General features: G+C 40.0%; 1 protein-coding gene across 3 annotated transcripts; it reads left to right on the top strand.

Annotated features, from left to right (window-relative positions):
* The first annotated feature begins 1109 nt into the window (after positions 1–1109).
* BDKRB2 (bradykinin receptor B2) lies at positions 1110–17461 on the top strand. Of its 3 annotated transcripts, XM_072116072.1 has the most exons (4): positions 1158–1251; positions 5660–5758; positions 10204–10304; positions 15019–17461. In XM_072116072.1, the coding sequence occupies exon 4, from the start codon at positions 15043–15045 to the stop codon at positions 16120–16122; it is 1080 nt and encodes a 359-aa protein (XP_071972173.1). In that variant the 5' UTR covers positions 1158–1251; positions 5660–5758; positions 10204–10304; positions 15019–15042; the 3' UTR covers positions 16123–17461. The 3 variants fall into 3 exon arrangements, with proteins under 3 accessions (XP_071972172.1, XP_071972171.1, XP_071972173.1); XM_072116071.1 differs by lacking the exon at positions 5660–5758 and having other exon boundaries at positions 1110–1251; XM_072116070.1 differs by lacking the exons at positions 5660–5758; positions 10204–10304 and having other exon boundaries at positions 1110–1251.
* Positions 17462–23841: the final 6380 nt, after the last annotated feature.

The following is a 23841-nucleotide window of genomic DNA, read 5'->3' as shown; positions in this document are numbered from 1 at the left end:
GGATACAAGCACTTATTGGAGAAGTGGTCACACTGGTATGCTGTCATGATGCTTGAGGGTTATATTCATCTACTCTGCTGCTCCTCTAAGAGACAGATTACAAGGGCTCCCGTTTTCTTCATTAGTGGGAGTCTCAGCAGACGCCCCCACCACCACCACCACCAATAAGACCCTTATAACATATTCTTTAGACTCTAACTGTGGAAACTTCCTAAGAAGCATTCTTTTTTCCTAAATTTATTGTGAATTAGTTTTCATGGGGAAATGTACTTTCTAAAATAATGACAATTCATAGTGACTTCCCTTTATGGAGTGTTTTTAAGAATTGTTCTGTTAGATGTCTAAGTGTTGACATGTTTTTGGATCTTTATACTCTGGGTCGGATGAGATTATTTGTTCGCTGTCCAAATAAGGCCTAGAATCAGACTGCAGAATTTACACCCAACATCAGCCCACACATGTTACAATGAAGCCTTATATGAAGTTTTTGGGGACTTGTAAGTTTCTCTCCTATTCTTAACATGTGTTTATTAATATTTTATCAATGGGAACCAAATCTCAGATCAGCTAAAAGACAAGTCCTACATCTTTCTTGTTTTCCCAGATTCTCTGTACAACAGCGTCATCCATATAGTAGTGGCTGTGCCCAAAATTGCAGTTATATTGCAGAATACTAAATGAATAAGACTGAGCTGCTACAGTATATAAGACTTATTCCTAGCATGAGGTGCCATGAGGTATCTGATGGCACTTCAGTTATTGTGTCAGCTAAACTTTCAGGACTCTACTATCCATAATAGCGCCAGTACGCTAAACAAGTATTAGAGTGCATAGCGTACGGTATGTTGTCTCCTTTGTTGATAGTTTGTTACAATGTATCTGTGCCGGTACAAGTTATCAGCCTGGAGTTCAGCAGTTGAAGGAGTGTAAGCAGGGTAGAACTCATTTAAGCATATATTGAAATATTCTTCTACCATTTCATAATACAATACACTATCTGCCATTCCCCTTTATTTATGTGACATCAGAACTGAGGGTCTGATCCGGTTAGCCTACACCAGTGTGTTTGAGAACGTCCACATGACAGTTCTGTACTGAATCTCCTGTGGTCCCTCCTCTTGTACAGCCGGGGGTGTGATAAAAGCACATTGAATATTTTCCCAGATCTCAGCTTCCCCAGCACTCACAACACTGAGGAACCTGTCTGCTATAAATCACCGGAGCGACTCTACACTTCTCACTATATCCAAGGTAAAACTGCAGGATTTTCAGGACATAAGGGAATGATTCACAGCTGCAATGATGGAAAGGAATCCTTCACTGTATGTATTATAGCGCAGTAGAACTGATAGACATATGCCTACCTTTCTTTCTACATGTAGCAGTGCTGAGGTTGTCATGTAACCTTTGGCGGAGCCAGCATAGCAGCAGAGTACAGCACCGTAGTAATCTAGATTAACATAGCACTGTTCGTATTAAGTATAAGTTACACAAACAGCTGCAGAAAACTTGGCTTTTTCAGTGGTATTTGTATGACATCTCGCTGCATCTCATATAAGTTACTGTTCGCTTCACCTGTATGATAATTAGTTGTATTAAATAACAAGAATGTATATGTAAACCAAGCTCAGACGCCTAACATTTCTTTTAAAAGTTTTGGAAAGAAAACATTTTTTGGCTGCGTTCATATGTGTCTTGGCGGATAGTTCAATAGCTCACAGTAAGTCAAAATCCCAGGATAAACAGGACAGCTTTCCATTGCTCATTGATGGAACTAGAGTAAAATAAATGGGACCAGTGACACCTTTAAAGGCTATAATAATAATAATTCCATTATTTATGTAGCGCTCACAGATTATGCAGAGTTTGCCAAATCCATGTCCTCTAATGGAAAAACCTTAGTTTAAGGACATGTTTGAGGACATGTTTTAAAATAATTTGTTTGTGATTTCATAGTCGCTGTGGTTTGCCGATCTGATTTAATGATGCATCCATTAGATAATTTTTACTAAGATCACTGCTTGTTGTCAATGAATTAGACAATAAAACATTAGACCCTTTTAAAGCAGATGTTTGTGGCAGTGGCATCCACTGCAGACAATTCTGTGTGAGATCAACAGCAGAGACCCCTGGCTGACATATGTAACCTTCCCAATAGGATTGTGGCAGGCTGTCAGCAGAGACATCTGTACTACACTTGTGTAAGTTGTGTTTAGTGCATAGTATTGTCTAGGAACAGACTATCCTCTACAAGACGTATTAGATCAGAACTTTCAAATAAATGAAGAAGGGTTGGCCTTCCCTGGGTAATTTTTCCCCCTGTTACATTTGGAATCCATTATAGAATATAAATGTGTTTTTCTTTTAGGAGATCTTACGACATCTGTAATATATCTGAATCTTAAATAGTAAGACAATGTTTCCTGACTCTCCCATATTTCCTTTTCCTACTATTATTATACTATTATTTTATACTATTACTTTACATTATTATACACAGAATCTACAAAAAATGAGCATATGTGTAAGGATATTATTTGACTTATCTTGGATTAATTACAAATTCCTGCAAATATTTTATTAAAATAATAATATATTATAATTTACACAAGACAATATTAATAAAACAAGTTTATAAGACCCCGTACAATATACAGATCCAAAACTCCACTGCTGGTCCAGCTGTATTCACACACAACAGAACAATAATAACAATGTTCACCAAGCCACGCTCATTACAAATCCTATCCACAATACACAGTAATAACCTATACATACCCTTCCAATAACCTGAACAAGAAAATAAAATGCATTAATAATAATAACAACATTATCACCATGCTAATAATTGTATTTATAACCTATAATCTGGATTAAAGTTTAGTTTTATTTTTAATGTATACACAATATACAAAATGTGTGGGATCACTGCACCTAGACACAGCTCTGACTCGGGATGAGATCCCTTTCCAGTAAAGCTGATAAAAGGATAAGGGTAACTGAATTACCGAACTGAAACTTTTAACTTTATCATAAAGATAGATATTAGTTCCTGTTCTCCATGACCATGTCTTTGAGCCATGTCATGATGTTAGAACAAGATTTTGAATCGCTATGGGTTAAATTTTGTCACCTTCTGGATGGGGTTTTTGTGAGACACTGCCTGAACAGCAAACGCTCACCAGTAGAGATGAGCAGATCCAAACTTTATGTTCAGGTCCGGGGTTCAGGTGCGTCCAGTGCAAACCGTACATATTGCCGGATTGGTGGCCATCTTACCAATTCGGCAAATTGAGGCCCCTAGATGGCTGCCAATCGGGCAATATGTTCAGGACGCACCCGACCCTGGACTCTAACTTAAAGAACACCTGTCATCAGATCTCTGTCACTATTTCTGTCACATCTACCTGTTGGAGAAGCTCAAAAGGATCCATCCCAACCTTTATCTAGTCAATTCATACATTAATCATTACAAAAACATATTTTCTTTATTATGTAAATGAGGCTGGTCACATGGTCAGAGGCAGTGATGTCACCCCTGTTACCCCTCCCCTCTCCTCCCCCTGCTCATGTCTGTGTGTAATGTATAGTAAAGCATTGCTTGTGTCTGTGCTTTATCTGCTGACCTGCTGTGTTCTCCTATACACATGTGTGAGACACAGACATCAGCTACACATGAATCTGACATGTTCTGCTATAACATGTCTGCCTGGAGCTGTTGTATCTTTCACATACACACACACAGCCAGGAAGCACGTGGAGGAGCCATTACACCATTATACACCACACTATTATACCTCACATCATTATACAGACTATCAGTCATGTGTATAGTAGTATATAATACCCACACAGGATGCAGGGGGCGCCAGCACCAGTAAGCACATGGAGGAGCCATTACACCATTATACAGACTTTCAGTCAAGCACTGGGGGTGTGGCTGTGCCTCCCACTCATGAATAAGCTGGACAGCTTGAATATGATAATGACTCATTGGACATCTCACAGGTCATTTGCATACAGCTCTAGGACCTCATTGCTTAGGTTTACAGGCATGTAGAGGGATAATGTAGGAATAGGGGCAATGCTTTCTAATGGCAGTTTATGAAAATATATTTAGTTTAGGGGGTTATTTTGCATGACGGGTTCTCTTTAATGTTCAATCCGCTGATCTCTACTCATCTTTGCAAGATCATAATTCCTCCAGAAGGACTCAAGCGTAAAAACTAACAAAAAACTGATATTTTATGTGTTGTAGATTACGTTCTGCGAATAATAAACTGCCATAAATTGCCATAATATGTTAGATGAAAAATGAACAAAAGCATAAATCAGTAGTCATGTCCTGTTACTTTTTCATGACGCTTCAATTTACCAGATTCCGCAAGGAAAATTTCAGCCCTGTTACATAAGTATAATAAGGGAGAAGTGATGACTTTCTGCCTTTTTTTTGCCAAAGAGCCCACATGGTAGTGGTAGGCTATAAAGTTACCCAGGCCCATCATTTGTGGTCATTTGTGGTCTTCTCCACTTCTCCTGAGCAGATGCTTCAGCGGTTCATCTCTGTGCTCTAGCGGTCATAGTACCGCACTCTTACCACTGCTACCCTGTATACCTTGCAATCCATACCTGATGAGGGTCTGATGTGTATAGACCGAAACGTTGCATGTTAATTTGGATTGCTACCCTATTTTTCACTTGAATAAAATATGCTATTTTGAAAAGTTCATCTGATAAGGAGTGCCAAGTCTTCTTGAAAGTTCTGGGGTTCTTGGCTAGAAGCACTGATATAAATACAAATTATTGCATACTGCAAAAATTTGTGATTACACTAGCGGCTACGACACCTCCACGCCATGTGGGCAGGAATGGAGCGTAGAGGGGCACAGGTGGAGTGGGCCCTGTCTGCATACTTTTTAAAACCCTGTGAACTTTTGTTTTTACCCAAAACTAAAGGTTTGAGCTGGTGCAGTTTTACCCGAGAGCTGGCATGTGATAAATTTCCCCACAATCTGTCTATTCTCCATTTCCTATTTTTTGCAGAAATGGTGCCATTCTGTTGAGTTGCTATTGTTATGCAACTAATAATACTGAAGGTGGTTTTCAATCTACGGAAACTGTTATGTAAGATTCTAAGTAAAAGAACATATAAATGTTGTGGCAACTGGTAAGATAGAAAATCATTGGCACAGATCTTGCTGAATAAGAGTATCCTAAAATAAGAAGCCACTTTATGCAATATCAGCAAATATCTAAGGTCTGCAGAGAATAGAGGGTTACTAACTGTGTGTGGTATAGGTTGAGAATATACCTACATACATTAGACATTTCTCTTACACAGGACCATATTCATCATGATTATGTATGCACATCAGTTAGAAGAAGATATTCATTCAGAAGTAGCAGAGATTAACAGGACTATCCGACTTGTAATACATTATTATAGAGAGCATCAAAAGCCAGTGAAAACCCAGAGTTTCTTCATCTGTACATAAATGTAAATTATACATGCAGGCACTCATACAACTTCTCACAATAGTCTGGAGCTACTGAAAAGAAAAAACTAAAGCGCAGTTCTACATCAGGCAGGATCTGGTGTACAACTCCGCCTGCAAATTGTACACCACAATAGTTGCTTGTTATTGTCCTTTTGTTTCAGAAACCAAGATAACATATACACACCGATCCTCCCTGGTTCATTCCCTGCTGATCCTGGCCTGTGGAGCTAAGACTTCAGCTGGTCACACTTGTTATGCAGGTATTATGTTACTTCTGACAGGAGAGTTAATGATGTATGTGGCCATTTTTAGGACAGCAGATAACCCTTGTGCTAATTCCTAGTAATATATTGTGTAGTATGATGGGAATTCATTTTAAATCTTATATGGATGAGCATGTATATTGACCTTTAAGGTACATCTGTATGGAAAGTTACCTATGCACATAGGGTCAGAAGTGACTCATGCTGCCAATTTGAGAGAGTGAAAAGAGAGAGTGTAGGATTGTCTGTGCTTCAACAAGTTATTAAAGAGCTCCTGTGTTTAACCCTTACAACAGTTTTGCGTTTCTTTTTTATAGTCTCATCATTCCTGTGGGACATATTGTACTTTTTTGTAGCGCCATTTAATATGCCATGCAATGTACTGGAAAGCTGGAAAAAAATTCCTAGTCCAGTGAAATCGACAAAGAAAAAACACATTTGCACCATTTTCTTGACACTTCCTCTTTATTCTTTGGGTTGATATGATCACAGAGATACCAAATTATATAGGTTTGCTTAGTAAATTAAAATCTTTTGTGCAAAAAAAAATATCTGCCATTTTGCCAAATTCTCAGACCAATGAGAATTTGGCAAAATGGTGTGGTGTCATTAAAGGTATGTACCGGCATTTTAATTAATATAACTTTGGGACCTAATTGATGAGAGCTGAGGAGAGAGTGAGCAGCACAGACAAGTCACATGTAGTTTTTTTTTTTTAAATGCATCCAAAACAAAACAAACCTGGGACTCAGAACACAAATCTGGCAGGGTGCAAGGTAAGTTAAAACACACAATTACCTTCTATGCATAAAATGCATAAAAAAGATAGGAAGACATATTTGCAATGGAGCTGTAATGGGCTTCTACAACCTGTCTTTAGTGAGAATAATGTCCCTGGTGACAGGTTCCCTTTAACAAATGCAAACCGGTGGTGAATGGTTCTCTTTAACACTGCTTCAGTCATCAGCTATTCCTTCCAATGGCTACTGGCAGACATCACTGGCAGCAGTTTATTAAACACAAGAGCAGTATAATAATGTGTTGCAAATTTGAACAATAAGAGTGTCTCACAAAAAGAAAATTCACCTTAACGCATACCTTCAAGTATACCTTAAGGATGTTGTTGGTATTGCAAAATACATCTCTTATTTTTAATAATATTATAAACTTTACATATGGAGGCATGTCTACGACCATACTGACCCAAATAAAAAGGGGACATGTCACTTGGATCACTTGGTGAAAAGACCCAAACCTTAAACAAAGGAGGGGAGAGCTTGCACATGAAAAAGCATATACCATAAAAATCTTATTTATTTATTAATTCAATTTAAAAATGAAGAACAGGATTAATATTCATTACCAAACATAGAAAATAAAAACCTCCATGGGACACAACCCATAGTGTAAACATAGCAAGCTGGAGACCCCGATGGCACTTTATAATATAAATAGACAATGCCAAATACAGCAAATCCACCTTATAATGTAATATTTACCAATAGCTTTGGAGCAAGTAATTACTAAGCAAGAGTAAGGTAAATATCTAATAGCTTTCCTAAACACAGTTAATACACAGCTGCACACTTATTTCATGTGTAACGATAACACTGGGGTATGACCAGGGGGCCCAACACAAAGCACGAAAGACAACGCACATTTCGGAGAGAACTCTGTTGTCAGGGGTATCACTTGGTGAAAAACAAAACCTGTGAAGAAGCTGCATTTTTTAGTCGATTACACTGCATTTCCTGGTACATTGCATGGAAACTTATATTATGACACTAGGATGTACATTTTGTCAAATAGAAAATAAGCCCTCATTCAACTCTGTAAACAGAAAAATAAAAATGTGTTGTCTATTGGACAACATAAAAGGATGGCAGGAAAGCAAAAATGGAAAATTGCTGCGGCGGTAAGGTATTAATGTTATAATAAACCCTTCAACTTCTTCAATTCCTTAAATTTTATCATTGACTTTTTTACTCCTTTAGACCACCAGAGAAGTTACCATGAATCCCTTAAAGCAGAAATATACCTCATAAACCACTACCAGTATGTCAAGCAGATAAACACCTTCCAGATAATATTTTTTTCATGGACGGGGTGGTGACATCATCCAGAAAATCAACTTTGAAGTAAATGTAAATTTGTTGTACGAAGTCAAGGAGGTGGAAAGTTAAACACTGAATCCAAGCTTTCCTTGTCTCAGAGAGCTCCCTTCACTGTAATTGATGGTCCTGCACCCGGAGAAATCACTAACCATATCTTCTAAAGTCAAATTGTAAGTCACGGGAGGAGGTGTTCAGAGGCAGGGAGAGCTTGACTTCATTGTTAAACGCTCTGCCTCCTTGATTTTAAACTACCAGTTTACATTTCATTTAAAGTTGATTTTCTGGGTGATGGAGCCATGATGGGGCTATGAAAGAAACGTGATCTGTAAGCTGTAAAGCTGCTAGACATACTGATAGTAGTTTTTTAGGCCAGTTTCTGATGACAGGTTCCCTTTAACTACTCTAGATCACAAGGGTTGTTACTACATATGGAATAAACATACAAAGGAAAAGCTGTGGCACCTGCAGGATAAAATCCTGAAAATTCTTTATTTAGAAATACATTAAAAATCTCTCTTCCTGGAGGTGCCACAGCTTTTCCTTTGTATGTTTTGCATCACTTTCTGAGCAGATGCTGGTGTGCACTCCTGCATATGGACTTCACTAACTACTGTGAGTAAAGTAGAGACTTTCAATTGATTTATTACATATGGAAAAAACTACCAAACCATTTTACAGAAGATGTAATATGACACAATACAACAATTTCCGCAGGAATAGATGTGTCGTCTAGTCCTGACCGCGCAGTCTTAGAGCAGCGATTATATCCCTCGGCTAGTTCACTTTGTGTCATTTTAGGTGGGAGGTGCCGGGTGTGGTAAGTCAAATCCAGGAATATTTGTCTGTACTCTACCACTGCCAGTGTCTTCTCAGGGAAGAGAGCAGGATTTGCCTTTTATTGTTTGGATGGAAACTCCAGGTTTCTCAGGACAGGAACACTTCTAAAAACTGATTTGTTTCGGAAAGCATTTGGCAATGAGCTTGTGGCAACATCTTATATAAATGATCTCTGAGTAGGATCTTCCGACAACTGAAACCCACTTGTTATCATCATCTATTTCTCTGACCTTTTAAGTAAAATTTTCTGACGAAGTCACAATGACAGTGTCACAAACTCAACAAAATAGAGCAGCACAAGTCACTATTATTCAGAATGACTGACTAAACCTATGGCAAAGGCAGATTTTGGAGCCAATTTCAGAGTGAAAATGAATAACTCTAATACAGGGACAGGGTATGTTACATGTCACTTCCTTACTTCCCATCAATTTTCATATACTTACATTCTCTGCTGAATCTACAATGTATTGTCCCACAAGAGATTGTTCATTATAAATTCCAAGTCATAATTGTAATTATTTTTGTACCTTTGCTATTGATAGAAAATGTTTACATATCCCGGTATTATGGGTATATTAGAATAGCGCCACCTGCTGTTTCTGCTGAACAGCCTTTCTGTGTCCCCCTCAGTTTGTGAATACATATACAGGGTTTGGTCTCAGTTTGCAGAGAGCTCTGGGGAGATAACATTACTGTAGTTATACTTTCTGAGCATCTCCTCTGACAAGCATGGAAATTGCATCCAGGATTTGAGGGTGTGATTAGTGTCATGCCCTGTGGACGGGAACTGGCGCAGGCTATGGCCCAATTCTAAGCCAGCCTGGACGTGGTGTAGAATTACCTGGCAGAGCATTCACCCACCAGATATATCAGGAGGCCAGAACCTCTAGATATATTTGGCATATGCAGGGGGTGGGTTTAACATCATACACTGGTGCGCCATACCCATAGTGCATAATAATCAGAAATAGCAGAGGGCACTATTCTCAAGTTATTCTTGAAATATCGGGATCTAGATCTACTTTATTTTAGGTGTAAATACATAAAATTATATGCTGGACCTAATTATAAGCAATATTCTTTATGGGACAATTCCTTAAAATCTTCTTTCTTTATCTCGACGAAGAAATTAGTTGTCTTTATTTTTCTGGGTTTCTATGCTCTGCACCCACCATATGGACAACCTTTGTCTCTTACAGCCCCAAACATTTCAGCTGCGGCATGTCTGTGACTCCCATGGGCATGTCACGTTATAACGGTGTCTCCTGTGAGGCGCCATATATCCCCTAGCCAGTTTGTATGTAGCATTTGGTGCCTGGACCTTAGAGGGCGACATTTTTTTGCCACTTACACTGCTACTGGTCTGATCATCAGTGAAGAAAGAGGTAATTAATATGTGTATTCATATACTGTGGCACAATGTGTGGTTATTTCTTGGATTAAAAATAATTTATTTCCTGAAACTAACAATCTTGTGTCTTGTTGTAGTTGTGTCTGGTTTTGATTCTCATTCCAATTGGTATACTGAATCGCAGTACCAAGCACAGCCTATAGATAAAAGTGGAGCTGTTTCTCAATAATAAAACAAGGTATCTTGTTAGATATCCCTTTCCTAACTAGTTAAGCAAAAATTTTTTAACGTCTTGTCTTATAAGACTGTGTTATGCGATTCCTTATTCACTACAACTATGGGGGAAAGTTAAAATGGACAATGCAATTATTCACTTAAACAGACCTGTCATGAGAAAATACCAGGTCTTTTTTAGGTTGAATACTTATTGAAGGTTTATTCTACAGGGTCATGTCATTTCTTTGTAGTGATCAATTGATTGGATCCATTGAGATTGGCATGGTTCTACACATCCCATGCCACTCCACAGCCTCTACTAGTGTATGCATTAGGTTTTATCCTGTTAAACAGCTTCAGTTCTCTAAATTTCAGATTAGGAATGATGAAAATAACTCTAAAAATAATTTGCCATACTAGGAAGTGGGCTGCGCTGTTTTGTTGGCTGTACTTTCCCCTTTGGTGTGATCTGGGGTAGGATTGCAGCAAAGCTGAAGATTAATGACACCACAAGGGTTGAAAAAAAGAGCTTGAAGAAATGAAAGAGGGACAAAAATAGTGAAATACCTCATTACACTTGTCCCTTTTGTTCCCCTGATAACATGATAATACCATTCTCAAACATGTTATCCAATTGGTAAGTTAGTGAATGTAAAAATTGGCAATAAAGACATAGACCAGTGATGGCGAACCTTTTAGTGGCTGAGTGCCCAAACTGCAACCCAAAACCCCCAAAATTTATTGTGAGGTGCCAACCAAAAGTTAAAGCAGTAACTTATTGCTCCCTGTTCTTCAATAACTTTCAATCATACTGGCCTCCTGAGGACAAGATGGAAAATTTGCATCATTTTAGCTTATTTCCAGTGTCCCTCTATACATAGAGAATTATAGGGCCAGCAGGAGGTCCTCCAGAGATAATTTGTTCCTGTCTACACATTCTCCCTCTTTCTACTGTCCCAAGTAGCAAAGTAAGTATAACTTTGATATATGACTGAAAGCAGCATCTTTTAAGTTGCTTTGAACTGCAGAAAGATTCTCTGAGTCCTGTCTGGTGTGCTGGGGTGATGGCCGGGTGCCCACAGAAAGGGCTCTGAGTGCCACCTCTGGCACCCGTGCCATAGGTTCGCCACCACTGTCATAGACCTTCAATTAAGACTGGATGTGAAGTTTCTTGTCCGCTGGAGTGGAGCAGCACAATGTCATGTGGGGGCACTGTAGCCAATATGGGGGCACTGTATAAGCTCTGGGGTGCACTCTGGCAACTATGCAGTCACTGTGGTGGGCACCCTCGCAGTTGTCTTGGGCACTGTGGTTAATGTGGGGGCACTATGGCAACTGTGGGGAGCACTGTGGCTTCTGGGGGCGCTGTGACTACTGTGGGGGGCACTCTGGCAACTATGTGGAGGCACGGTGGCAGCTATGAGAGGCACTGTGGCCGCTGTCTGGGCAATGTAGCTACTATGGGAACACTGTAGTGACTATGGGGGCACTCTGGAAGCTGTGGAGGGAACTCTGGTAACTATACAGGTACTATGGCATCTCTGGAGGGCACTGTGGCTGCTGTGTGGGGTACTCTGGCTGCTGTGGGGGCACTCTTACTATTGGCTACTGTTTGGGGGGCACACTTGCCATGGCTGTGTATCGCGTCATTTTGTAATATGTTTAGCTTTGTGGTTGCCCTGAATTGGCTAATTATAATGGTAAAATGTGTAAATGTAACTACTGAACAGCTTGAGTAGATACATTTGTACAGTAATAAAATTACATTCCGCTATTGAAGGCAGTCGTAAAGCTGATGTGGCCCCCAGGGAAAATGAGTTTGACACCCCTGTCTTAGGCAATGAGCATTTCACCCATCACGCCTTTATGGGATGAAATAGCTGTTTAGGGTAGTGGGGCAGTACCTCAGTGGGACGCATCCATCATTAAGCAGGTATCTCATTCCAATTTTTGGAGTGTCTTTATAACCCTATAATAAATGTTAACTGCAAAATGCACTTAAATAACATTAGACAGCTTTGTAAATGTGGTTTCATTTTGGCACATGAGGTGCTAAGGTCTGAAGTGGGTCTATTATATAATAAATCTCTACCCAGGGTGGATCGGCAATAAGTGATGGTACACCCAGGCTTCACTGTGGATACTGTAGCTACAGCGCATGTGCAATGAAATGGGGGTGCACAACTCAAGCTTCACTGACACAGTGCTCAGGCCCAGCGGAACCAAAGATGTACCCATTGTGCCTTATCAGGCTCATTCTTAGGTGGATATAAAATATTATTTTTTCACATGTGCGGCACCGTACCGCTCTGTACCCGGGAAAAAGATAGGACATGTCCTATCTTCTCCCGTAATACGGCGCTGTGCGCCATACATCCCTATGAAGAGGGGCAGGGGTGAGCAGCGCTCACTACTTCCTCTTCTCCCCGCACGCTGCCATGTGCCCGCCGTGCTACAGTATGGTGAGCAATGGCAGTGTTAATGTAGCCTATGTCTGTATTAAGCCTGAAAATAAACTCCTATAGTGAGGGAACAGTGTAGGGGCTCCTAGCATGTGGTTAATTCTTTAGATATCATAGTCATAGCACATTTAGGGTGCCCTTTGCAACGGAGAACAGCAGCGAGCATACGAAAGCCCCATGGTTTGTCCTCATCATTTATTTTGGATAATATACTGCATTACAAGAGAAGTGTGGTGTATAATCCAAGGAATTATATAGTCCCACAGTTCCAATTTCTCCTAGACTCCCTTTAGCTCAGGCTTCTCATACCTTCTAGCTCTGCTCTTACCACCCTCATCTGCAAAACTCCCCACCTGCCGTTACCTTCTCAACAGACTTTTGGGGAGATTACCTCAGTCCTTCAGGTCTCAGCCCAGGCTGTAAAAGTTAGACACGGTCACTAGGTGTCAGCAGAGCTCCCTACAGTAAACATTTATTGATTTATTAATAATTTTTAATATTAACCTCTATGGAAGTTAGTAATGGTCCCTGGAGCCCCAACAATACCAATAGTTTAGCAAGATTTCTATGTAGTCCAGAGTTGTAACTAGAATTGATTGGGCTTCAGTCGCGTAGCAAGTCACAGTGCAAGTATATTGTATGGTTTATAGTATTAGTCTTCTCATATGGAAAAGTCACAATTTATGACCCCATAATCCCCTTGGTTTTGGTTGCGACTGCATTCTCTGCACCCTCTCAAGTTATGCAGTAGTAGTTACTGCTACAGTTACTGATGATGTTCAGGTTGTCTCCCTACATGGAGAGTTACTTAACTAAGGGGAGCATCCATAGTTTATGTACAGCAGAGGCTGGAAATGGGTGCCTTACAGTGACAACCATACCCACAGCCTGTAATGGTCTCCACTGGACATTCAACCTATAGAATCTAGCTTGTATGTAACTGGATCCTTGTGTTCTCTATGAAAATTAAAGGTTTCCTCCACCTTGACTCAAATGAGTATATTTTCATTTAAATATTCCATGGCCATATTTTTTAACTGGTGACCGGTGGACAGTCAACCAAATGAGGGGTGTCAATTGGTTAGTAACAAGTTCTCTGCATTAATTACAGATGCAGCTATTGGAACCCAAGTCTTGTTTCTTTAGTTTATTTAGAGATGAAGTTTGGATTAAAGGCTTTTGTCTAGTTCAGCCTTCCTGGTTTAACAATGAAGCTGCAGTTGGCAAGGGAAAAGATAAATGCTTAGCCTAATATACAATGTGTAGTACATCAGGACAAGAAAAAAGATGTTAGCTGGCCATGGTCCAAGGTATAGCTACAGTGTGCACATGGCTGCCGTGTTATTGCCAACAAGACAGAGTTTAGAAACATATATCATACTATGTATATTATATTGTGGCAGCCACAGTGAGCCACATTGCTATTACAGGTTGGGTCTAGGGTTATACTCCCCTTTATATCCAGAGGAATCAATGCAGGATTTTGCAGCATTGCCTGACAAGGTTTGAGCAAGGGACTTTCATGTGAAGTAAAATATAATTGCCTTGTTCTAAAAACATCCAACACCTTAATTGCTCTATTAGATAGGTTAAAATGTAAAAAAAATGTTAAATCGTTGACCACCAAAAAAGTTCTCCATTACACAGAAGCAGTGATTAAACCTCCATTAGACATGTTATCTCATATATTTAACAAAGAATTAACATGTGACCTGAGTAAAGAAAGAACAGGTTGTGCCCAAGATGTAGATGAGTTTCACAATGGTCGGATTTCCCATGCATGACAGTAACAATCTTATCCTAATGGTAACAACATAATTCCTCATCCTTAGGTCAATACACTTTCGGCATTTCCCACCGTGCCGTAGCAGGTACCAGTCTGTGCTATATCTCTTTAGCTTTAGTCTTGACCTGCTTGGGTCAAAATACAATTTCTTTGGTATTAAAGACCAGTTAATGAGGCTGAGCAGCAGTGTATTATGGGAATGTTTACCGTCCTCCCACACTACAAGATTCATCAAAAGAGAAGCCCTTGGAGATGTAGCAATTTTAAAGAAGTTTTACCTATCCAGAGGATAGCATTCACTATGTAAACTCAGTATGTGAACTATAAGATAGGAAAATAATTTCTTACCTTTAGATCTAATGTCTGTGGTTATTTCTCGATGTTTTTGGGATACAATTCCCACAAAATACATTGTGAACATTTTATGCGGTAGGGAATTGTTTGTTTTCTATTGATAATGATATTACTCATTTCTGTGTTCCTTGCAGGAGTCCAAGCATATCGAACACAAGATGATGACTGAAGAAGGCAACGGAACATTGAGTATGTTGGCTCACACCACAGCATCTCCAAAAAATGAATGTATAGACATGGAACAACTCGAATGGCTCTCTATCTACCAGCCCCCATACATGTGGTTCATATTTATCCTGGGCTTCATAGAAAACTTGTTTGTCATCTCAGTATTTATTCTTCATAAGAGTCGCAGCACTGTGGCTGAGATCTACCTGGGGAATATGGCAGCTGCTGATCTGATTTTTGTCAGTGGTCTACCATTCTGGGCTATAGCGCTATCCAACAAGTACTACTGGCCATTTGGAAGCTTCTTGTGCGTGGCTGTCAGCTCTTTCATTCAACTCAACCTGTACAGCAGCATCTACTTTCTAATGATGGTCAGTGTTGACCGATATCTGGCTTTGGTCAAGACTATGTCTGTTGGTCGCTTGAGAAGACCTTGGTGGGCAAAGGTTAACTGTGCAATCATCTGGATCTCTGCATGTGTGTTAAGCTTGCCTGCCGTGGTGTTCCGAAAAGCAATGTTTATCAGTGAGATAAATACCACTGCCTGCATTACAGATCCACCATCTGAAAACTGGCTTATTGCAACAAATATCATCTTGAATGTTCTGGGCTTCTTGGTTCCACTGGTTGTCATCACCTTCTGTACGTTAAAAATTATTTGTGCTTTGAAGAACAATACAATGCAGCAGTTTAAGGAAGTCAACAATGAGAAGAAGGCAACTTGGCTGGTCTTGTCCGTACTCTTGGTCTTCATAGCATGTTGGCTTCCCTTTCATATTTCTACCTTTATTGACACACTGGAGCAATTCAATGTCTTTCCTACATGTACAGTAAAATCTGTAAATCATATTTTCAACCAAATTTCTACTTATATTGGCTTCAGCAACAGCTGTATCAATCCTATTTTGTACATTATGGTTGGTAATCACTTCAGGCAAAAAGCCATAGCAGTCTACCGTGTAATTTTATGCAAAGGATCTAATAGAAGAAAGTCATCATTCCCCATAGATGACACTAGCTCAACACAGATGTCGTTTGTCACGGGACTAAAGAAGAAATCAATTACCTAAAAGCTGTGCAAATTTTTTTGTTTTTTCACATTAGTTTGAACTAAATTTCAGATCTGTGAAAGGATATCCTATAATGTTATATGATGGTAACTTTCTCCAACATTTTAGAAAATATCATCAGAACATTTAACTAGATGGAACCACAAATGATTAATATTTTGTTGATCTAAGGATTGAGAAAAACCATCACTATTGTAGTAGGAACCTGACCAAACAGTTTCCCTTACATTTCTGTTACATGGATTTCCCCTTACATGAATTTTATTCAATGTTACTCTTAGTATTCTGGTCCACCTAAATTCACCCTCTACCATTTTAGAGGTGATATACATTAGTTTGGGTTCTCTAGGCTAGTCTATCAGATGAAGAGACACATATCTTTAGCACTGCTTGCCGATTCACTAAAGCCCCTGACCCTACTCTTAAACACAAATTATTTATTTAAAGGCCTAGTATTTGGTTTATGGAGACTGAAATTAGCAAGTCTCACCAAACACTGCTTTAATACCATGATTAATAGTTTAAAGGGAACCTGTCATCAGAATTTGGCCTAATAAACCACTAGCAGTATGTTGTCAATGAGATGAGCAGCTTCTAGTAGAGGTTTCTTTCATGGTCTAGTGTGGTGGCATCATCCAGAAAATCAACTTTGAAGTTGGATCTAAATGTAAATGGGTTTTATGAAGTCAAGGAGGTGAAGAGTTTAACACTGAAGTCACACTTTCTCTGCCTTAAAATGCCCCGTTCACTGTAATTGATGGTCCTGTGTCCAGGGACATCATTGATCAGACCTTCTGAAGTCCGGCGCATGATGTCAATTACATGGGAGGAGGTGCTCAAAGTCAGAGAGAGCTTGACTTCTTTGTTTAACTCTCCGCCTCCCTGACTTTATACATCTAACTTCAAAGCTGATTTTCTGGATGATGCCACTAAGCTGGGTCATGAAAGAAACATGATCTAGAAGCTTTTCAGCTGCTTGATAACATACTGGCAGTGGTTTATTAGGCCAATTTCTGATGACAGGTTCCCTTTAAATAAATTCTGGCCATGCAAAAATTAGAGAATCTTAGAGTCATGGGGCTCAGCACTGGTTGGTTCCTCTTTACTATTAGATAGCTAAAACCTACGTTTTTCTAAGGCTGTTTGTGTACCCTCCTTGGCCCTGAAAGGACTTAATACTCTTGTAATAATCTTGTTCATAATTAAGATTCTTAACTAATTTATGGATCTAAATGATAAAGGGCATTCATTACTAAATAAAACCCTGAAGTTCTCTTTTGTTTTTTTTCTGAAAAAAAAAATTATAAAAAGAAAAGAGAAAGTGAAATGAATCCCCAAATGGCAACAACACAGCTTGGATGTAAGGAAAATAAACATAAGTTATGGGTCTTGAAAAGGAGGCAAAAGCTTTTTCAGTAAATGAAGAAAAGGGGTTTTATTGTGTAATAGTAGTAGAAATAAAATCAATTATATGTATTTTGTATTGCTGTAACCATCTCAACCCAGAGAATAAAAATATAATGTTTTTTATTAACGTATATCACACAGTGAGTGGTTTCATTTGTTTCTTGCCAAAAAGGACGAATTCGATTTTCTTTTCTTTTTCCCCTCCTCGAAATAGATCCATGTACGGTATTTCAAAATTGGCGCTTTAGAAACAAACTTTCATACTGTGACTTTGATGAAAAAATAATGAATTTATGTCTCCTTGTATGTGGCAAAAATAAAAATGCATAAAATGGCTTTCTGATGAAAAAGATAAGTTGAGAGAGAAATTTGGAAATCTTCAACAGGCTTTCGTCACCCTAACCATGCATTGGCACCCTGCCACATCCTCATAGACCCATGGTAAAATATTACATAGTTTCTTATATTTACTAATACTGTTGATAGATGCCAATTTTTTTTCCAACATGAAAAATGACATTTTTCTGTATATTTCTCCCAAGGGAGAAAGGTATTGAAGTAGAAAGATGCTTTCTATATTGGGATGAACAAAAAAAATTGCCTTCAGCCACAACTATTTCTGGCATCAAACTGGGACTGTAATGGGGGTGAAATACACCCCCGTCTTACATTGTTTTATCCCATGCTTTTTTTTAACCCTACAGAAAAAGTTTTAAAGAAAGCTTGGATTGTTTAAATATGAGTAACCAAAGTATATCCTATGTTTTTGCCAGTTTATTTTTTTTAGATCATCTTATTTTTAAAGGTGCTTGTCTTTTTATTTTTTACCCAAAAACAAACAAAGGAGCACATTGATCATAGGCTGTCACTAAGTACACCAGAATATGATGGTATCCTCGCTCCTAAGCACTCCCCGGCCTTCTGATAAATCCCTGCAGCCAGCATCACAGTGATGTGCAGCGCCTAAGAGAGGTCTGAGCTATTGTGGAATTTCAGGTGCAGGGTATAGGCAGTGCATACGAGACATGTTGGACTGGCTTCCTGTCTATTACTTTTATATGCAAATTTTTACACTTGTGTTTGTAAGTATATTTTATTGAATAAACGGAGACTAGCTAAACCATACGACGCTAATATTAGGGGCCTTGGTTTAAACCCGGTTGGCTTATTCTCGAGTAAATACAGTACTTCTGTGTGTGCTCTGTCTCCTTGTCCTCCTGCATGTCAGCATTTCACTGTCCTGGCATGAAGGGAGAGTGATGGCATCTGCTGAACAGCCTGGCAGACACACCCATCTGTGTAACAGGGTATAGATATATATTACGTACAGATTATTACGTACACTTACATATATATATAATATATACTTAAGTGTACGTAATAATCTGTGTGTCTAGATCAGCAATCTCATTGACAGTGACAACATGGCTACATTTATGGCAAATTATCTTCACACAGGTAATTTTTTTAACATCCAAATGAAAAAATGTATGTATATGGCAGATGTATGTATATGGCAGATGAATTAAATTATATGTCATGAGAAAACCTCTTTAATTTGCAATGGTGGTTGACATTTGGGTCATTTAGCTACCACGGGCACAAAACCTCTAAATACAATAAGGTAATTTATAAACCAAAATATTCTGGTTGTTAAGGAGTTAATACGCTTGTTTTCCACCTTTCACTAATTGAGATATTGACATCTAAGATATAGCATTGCCCTTCAATGGCTTAAGAATTTCCCTTTTTCTATTGTTTTCCTGATTAAATAAACATGAATTATCCCCTTCCTCCGATTCATGTAAGAAAGTTGTTTCAAAAACATGATAGTAGATAAAGATATGATAGCATACACAGCTACTCCTAGCAGAGCATAGCAAAGAAAAATCCCCGGATCCATCTCTCACATGCCAAAACTTATTGTGACCATCATACATTTTTGTTTTGTTTTTTAATAATTGTCTGGGTCATTTATTAGTAAAGGACATCTGCCAGCAGGATAAGGATTGTAAAACAAACAAACTGACATGCTGGTGTGTGCTCCACATGCTTCTTATATACTACTGGGGCTCTGGCTGGCTATATGCTATGGGGCTGGCTATATAGTACAGGGGGCTGTCTATATACTAATGGAGGCTGGATGGATAAATACAGAGGGCTGTCTATATACAGTGGGCTGGCTATATACTACTGTGGGCTGGCTATATACTATTCTATATACTACTGGGGCTGGCTATATACTGGGGGCTGGCTGGCTATATAATATGGAGCTGGCAGTGGCTGGTTATAAAGTGGGGACAGGGGGCAGGCTGGCTGTACACTACTGGGTGCTGGCTGGCTATATACTATTGGTCTGGCTGGCTATATACTATAGGGTTGACTGGCTATATACTACTGGGTGCTGTTTATATACTGGGGGCAGGGGTCTGGCTATTTACTATGGGGCTGGCTATAAATTGGAGACATGGGCTGGCTATATACTGGAAACATGTGATCACTTGCAATATACTGGGGTCAAGCTGGCTGGCTATATACTGGGGGCATGGGCTGGCTGGCTATGTACTGGAGGCATGGGCTGGCTGGTTATATACTGGGTGCAAGAGCTGGCTTTATTCTATGGGGCTGGATGGTTACCGAATTATTGAGGCGGATATTATGTTGTAGTATACATCATAATGTATTAATTGGTCACAGTGTTTTATCTGTATAGGCAAGGGCACATTGTGGAGCACTTATCTGTTATCTAGGGAACATTATGTTGAATGTGACTTTATTAGGGACAAAGTGAGGAAATGTTCCCCAAAGGCCACAGTCACCTGGCTAGCAAATTCTGCAGTGATAAGTCACACCTGGGAGAAGTTGCCATGACGGGAGCATTTTTTTTCCCCGTTAGGAGTGGCCCTAATTTGGTCATGTATATATATAATATATATATAAATTCAGTAAAAAGCTATTTTTAGACTTTCTTTTAAAGTTGTTGAAATATGCATTTTACTGGTAGGAATTTAGCTTCCAGGAATTCAGGAAGGAACATTTGATGTCATATGGTAAGTTCTTAGGTATCAGACAATTCACATTGTGAACAGACATGTAAAAAAAGAAGTAATCCCAAAATATAGAGGAAATGACTTCATTCTGTATTGTTGAACCGACAATATTTCTGTAAAATTCTAAATAACACATAATCTAGTAATCTTTCACAGTTCTTGATCCACTTATGTATCACAGGTTATGACCTTCGGACAACCCAGCATCAATACATCAGGGTACAAAAGAGTGACCAGAGAACTACTGAAACCTGGATTTTAATATAGTGGTGCCATGGCAAACCATAGAGAATGGAGCTATTGAAATACATTAATATCCTTGCTAACCATCCTAAAATTACAAAGATTAGCAACAATGCCCTGGTCTGAAAATGAGCGACTCCACAGAAAACGATGCATTCCTGAAAATTCCCGGGGTGAGATGTTACTGCCCTCTGTTTAGCACCAATGAGTGACTGTGTGATGTAAAGTTATTTGCAGAGGGAATTGTTCAGATCAAGGGATCTTCGTAGCAATTAAAATTGTCCCATTGCAACCTCCTGTGCAATTTACTACATATAAGGGAAGCTAATATTTATTCTTTATCACTGTTGGGAGATAAAAAATGAATGCCAGGAGCTCCCCTTGTGGCAGCTAGAGGACAGTATCACATCAATGCATTGTCTTCTCTATGGCCACTACTCATATTGCCCAAAACAATTCCTTGAGTGTAACCTCTAACAGGTAACTTCCTCGCCTGTACTAATCATCATCACAGAGAAGGGAGTAGCTGTCACCTAACAGCTGTTCTATTCCACCACATATTCTACAGGGGGGTGAAAGGGAAAGTCTGCTTATATACTATAGTAAGTAGATCTAGGGCAGTGGTGGCGAACCTATGGCACGGGTGCCAGAGGTGGCACTCAGAGCCCTTTCTGTGGGCACTCAGGCCATCACCAGAGATGACTCCAGGTATCTTCCTACAGTCCCAGACAGCCCAGGACTTGCTGTGCACAGAGCAATTTTAACGTGGCAGCGCTATCTGGGACTACTGGAGGAGTGGGAAGGTGTGGACAGATCTGGATTATCATTGTAGCTCCTGCTCCGGCCCTGACAATTCTTCCTGTTTATGGGACCCTGGAGGGAAGTTACAATGATCATCCAAATTTCTTCTATTTTATGCTTTATTGGTGTCCTCGGGGTACTGATATCAATGAAAGCTGTGACAGAGCAGGGAGTATAAATCACAAATTAAATTTCTATGTTGGCACTTTGCGATAAATAAGTGGGTCTTGGTTGTAGTTTGGGCACTCGGTCTCTAAAAGGTTCGCCATCACTGATCTAGGGTGATTGAGATGCACGTGTGAAGCAACATGTGGTCATTGAAAGTAGAGAGGTTTTTGAATGTAGTAAATAGTTTTGTCAGGAGTTGAGTTTTAGTGTAATATTTATCTAAATATAATAAGACAATCCAATAGTTTGTGAATGGTTAGAGTGTTACAGGTAATAAATACCTGCACAGGCTGACAGTGATAATGAATGATAGTGAGAATACAAATATGTATATTATTTTAAAGGGGAAGTGGGACCCTATTCAGAAGTTTGCTATGGGGCCCTGCATCCCTAAGTTAAAGCCAGAGGAGCAACAAAGACAGAGTTTAACCATAATCCATCATGCTATTATGTCAGCGGGAGAGAAGGGGAGTACGAAGAGGGCTCATGGGCAAACACCCACCAGTGACACCCACAACAGATGTTGTCACAGATCATGGGTGTCAACCCTTTTACTGCTCATTGAAAGCCATAAAGCAGAGCCCACAAAATGTATTTGTCAATTTCATCACATTCTGAATTTTTTTCCTGCTTCCCATTATTTCGCATTGAATATTTAATACCTAAACTTGGAAGTACAATTTGTTATGCAAAAAACAAGCCCCCCGGAAGGAACAGAGCTAGCGCTCTGTGACGTTGTCAGCATTGTTAGGATCAGTGGATCCTCTGGACCACCGCGGGAGATGTAACTAGCCAACACCCGGAACCGGAGCCTAGCGGCACCTGGTATTCACCAGAGCCCGCCGCAAAGCGGGTTGGACTTGCTGCGGCAGGATACCACTAGGTCGTTCCCAGGTGTGACTAGTCCACGGTGGCAGCCGAGGTCGAGGTACCTTAGCGGATGACAAACTCGTAGTCAGGTCCAGGCACAGGGTCAGGGCAGGCGGCAGAGATGCAACGTCAAGTCCAAGTCCGGGGTCAGCAACAGGAGGTCCAGGCAGGTGGGAACGGGAACACAGGCACACGGAACACAGCAACACGGAGGAACTCAGGTAACACAGGACTCAGGAGCGGGAACACACAGGAATACACAGGAATACACGGGAACGCAGGAATACACGGGAACGCAGGAATACTCACTTGGAAGCTTTCTCTAAGGCTATGAGGCACAAAGATCCGGCAAGGAACACAGGAAGAGGCAGGATTCTTAAAGGTGAGGTGTTCAGCCAGTGCACCTACTAGCGGTGCGCTAGCCCTTTAAATCTTCGGCCGGAGCCGCGCGCGCGCCCTAGGAGGCGGGGACGCGCGCGCGCACGGCAGTCCGAAGAAGTGCAGGAGCTGGGAGAGGTAAGAGACTCCGGGCAGCAGCGGGGGCACATGAAGGAGCACGGATGCGCCCGCGATCCGTGACAGGGATCGCGGGAGCACCCATGACAAGCATCCAGGCTCTCTGGGCTGATAGGAAGTCAGGAGCGATTTGACAGGCTAGTAGCCCAGTGCAGCATCCGCCATAAACTGTCGGGGAGAGTGGGGGCTGGCCCAGCCGCTCAGACTTTGTATAAAAAGCAGTAATTTAGTCCCGACCCACCTACCCCAGCAGGCCTGTAGAAGCCGCAGGAGAAACATTGTGATTTTTTTGTGATATTTTTAAAAACAGCAGAGGAAACCTGCCTAAAATGTTAACAGTAATGTAATTAGGCAAATCACCTCTCTTCCACTGCTGTAATATGTTTCAAAACGCAATTAAAATCCAATGTGTGACCGCACCCTTAGAAGAAACTAATAAAAAAAAAAAAAGAAAATGCTATATTTCTGAATTTTCAAAAAAGAGGTTACTGTGCAAAATTTTAAACATTTAAAGCATGTTAAAAATTACAATTTGCATGTTAAAAAAGGATTCATGAAAAAAATCCTTACTTTGCACCTGCCCTGGACCAGGTGCAGATTTGCACCTAAAAAGTCACAAAAATAAGTCAAAAAAGTGATGTTAAAGTGAAAGGTTGCACAGAAC

Source organism: Engystomops pustulosus, chromosome 7 (genome assembly GCF_040894005.1).
Source record: "Engystomops pustulosus chromosome 7, aEngPut4.maternal, whole genome shotgun sequence".
Taxonomy (NCBI): Eukaryota; Metazoa; Chordata; class Amphibia; order Anura; family Leptodactylidae; genus Engystomops; species Engystomops pustulosus.
Note: the sequence above shows the minus strand (reverse complement) of the source record. Positions and strands in the feature narration are given on the sequence as shown.

Excerpts from the sequence above, each read along its gene's own strand:
- BDKRB2 (XM_072116070.1), top strand. The coding sequence starts at position 15,043 with ATGATGACTGAAGAAGGCAACGGAACATTGAGTATGTTGGCTCACACC.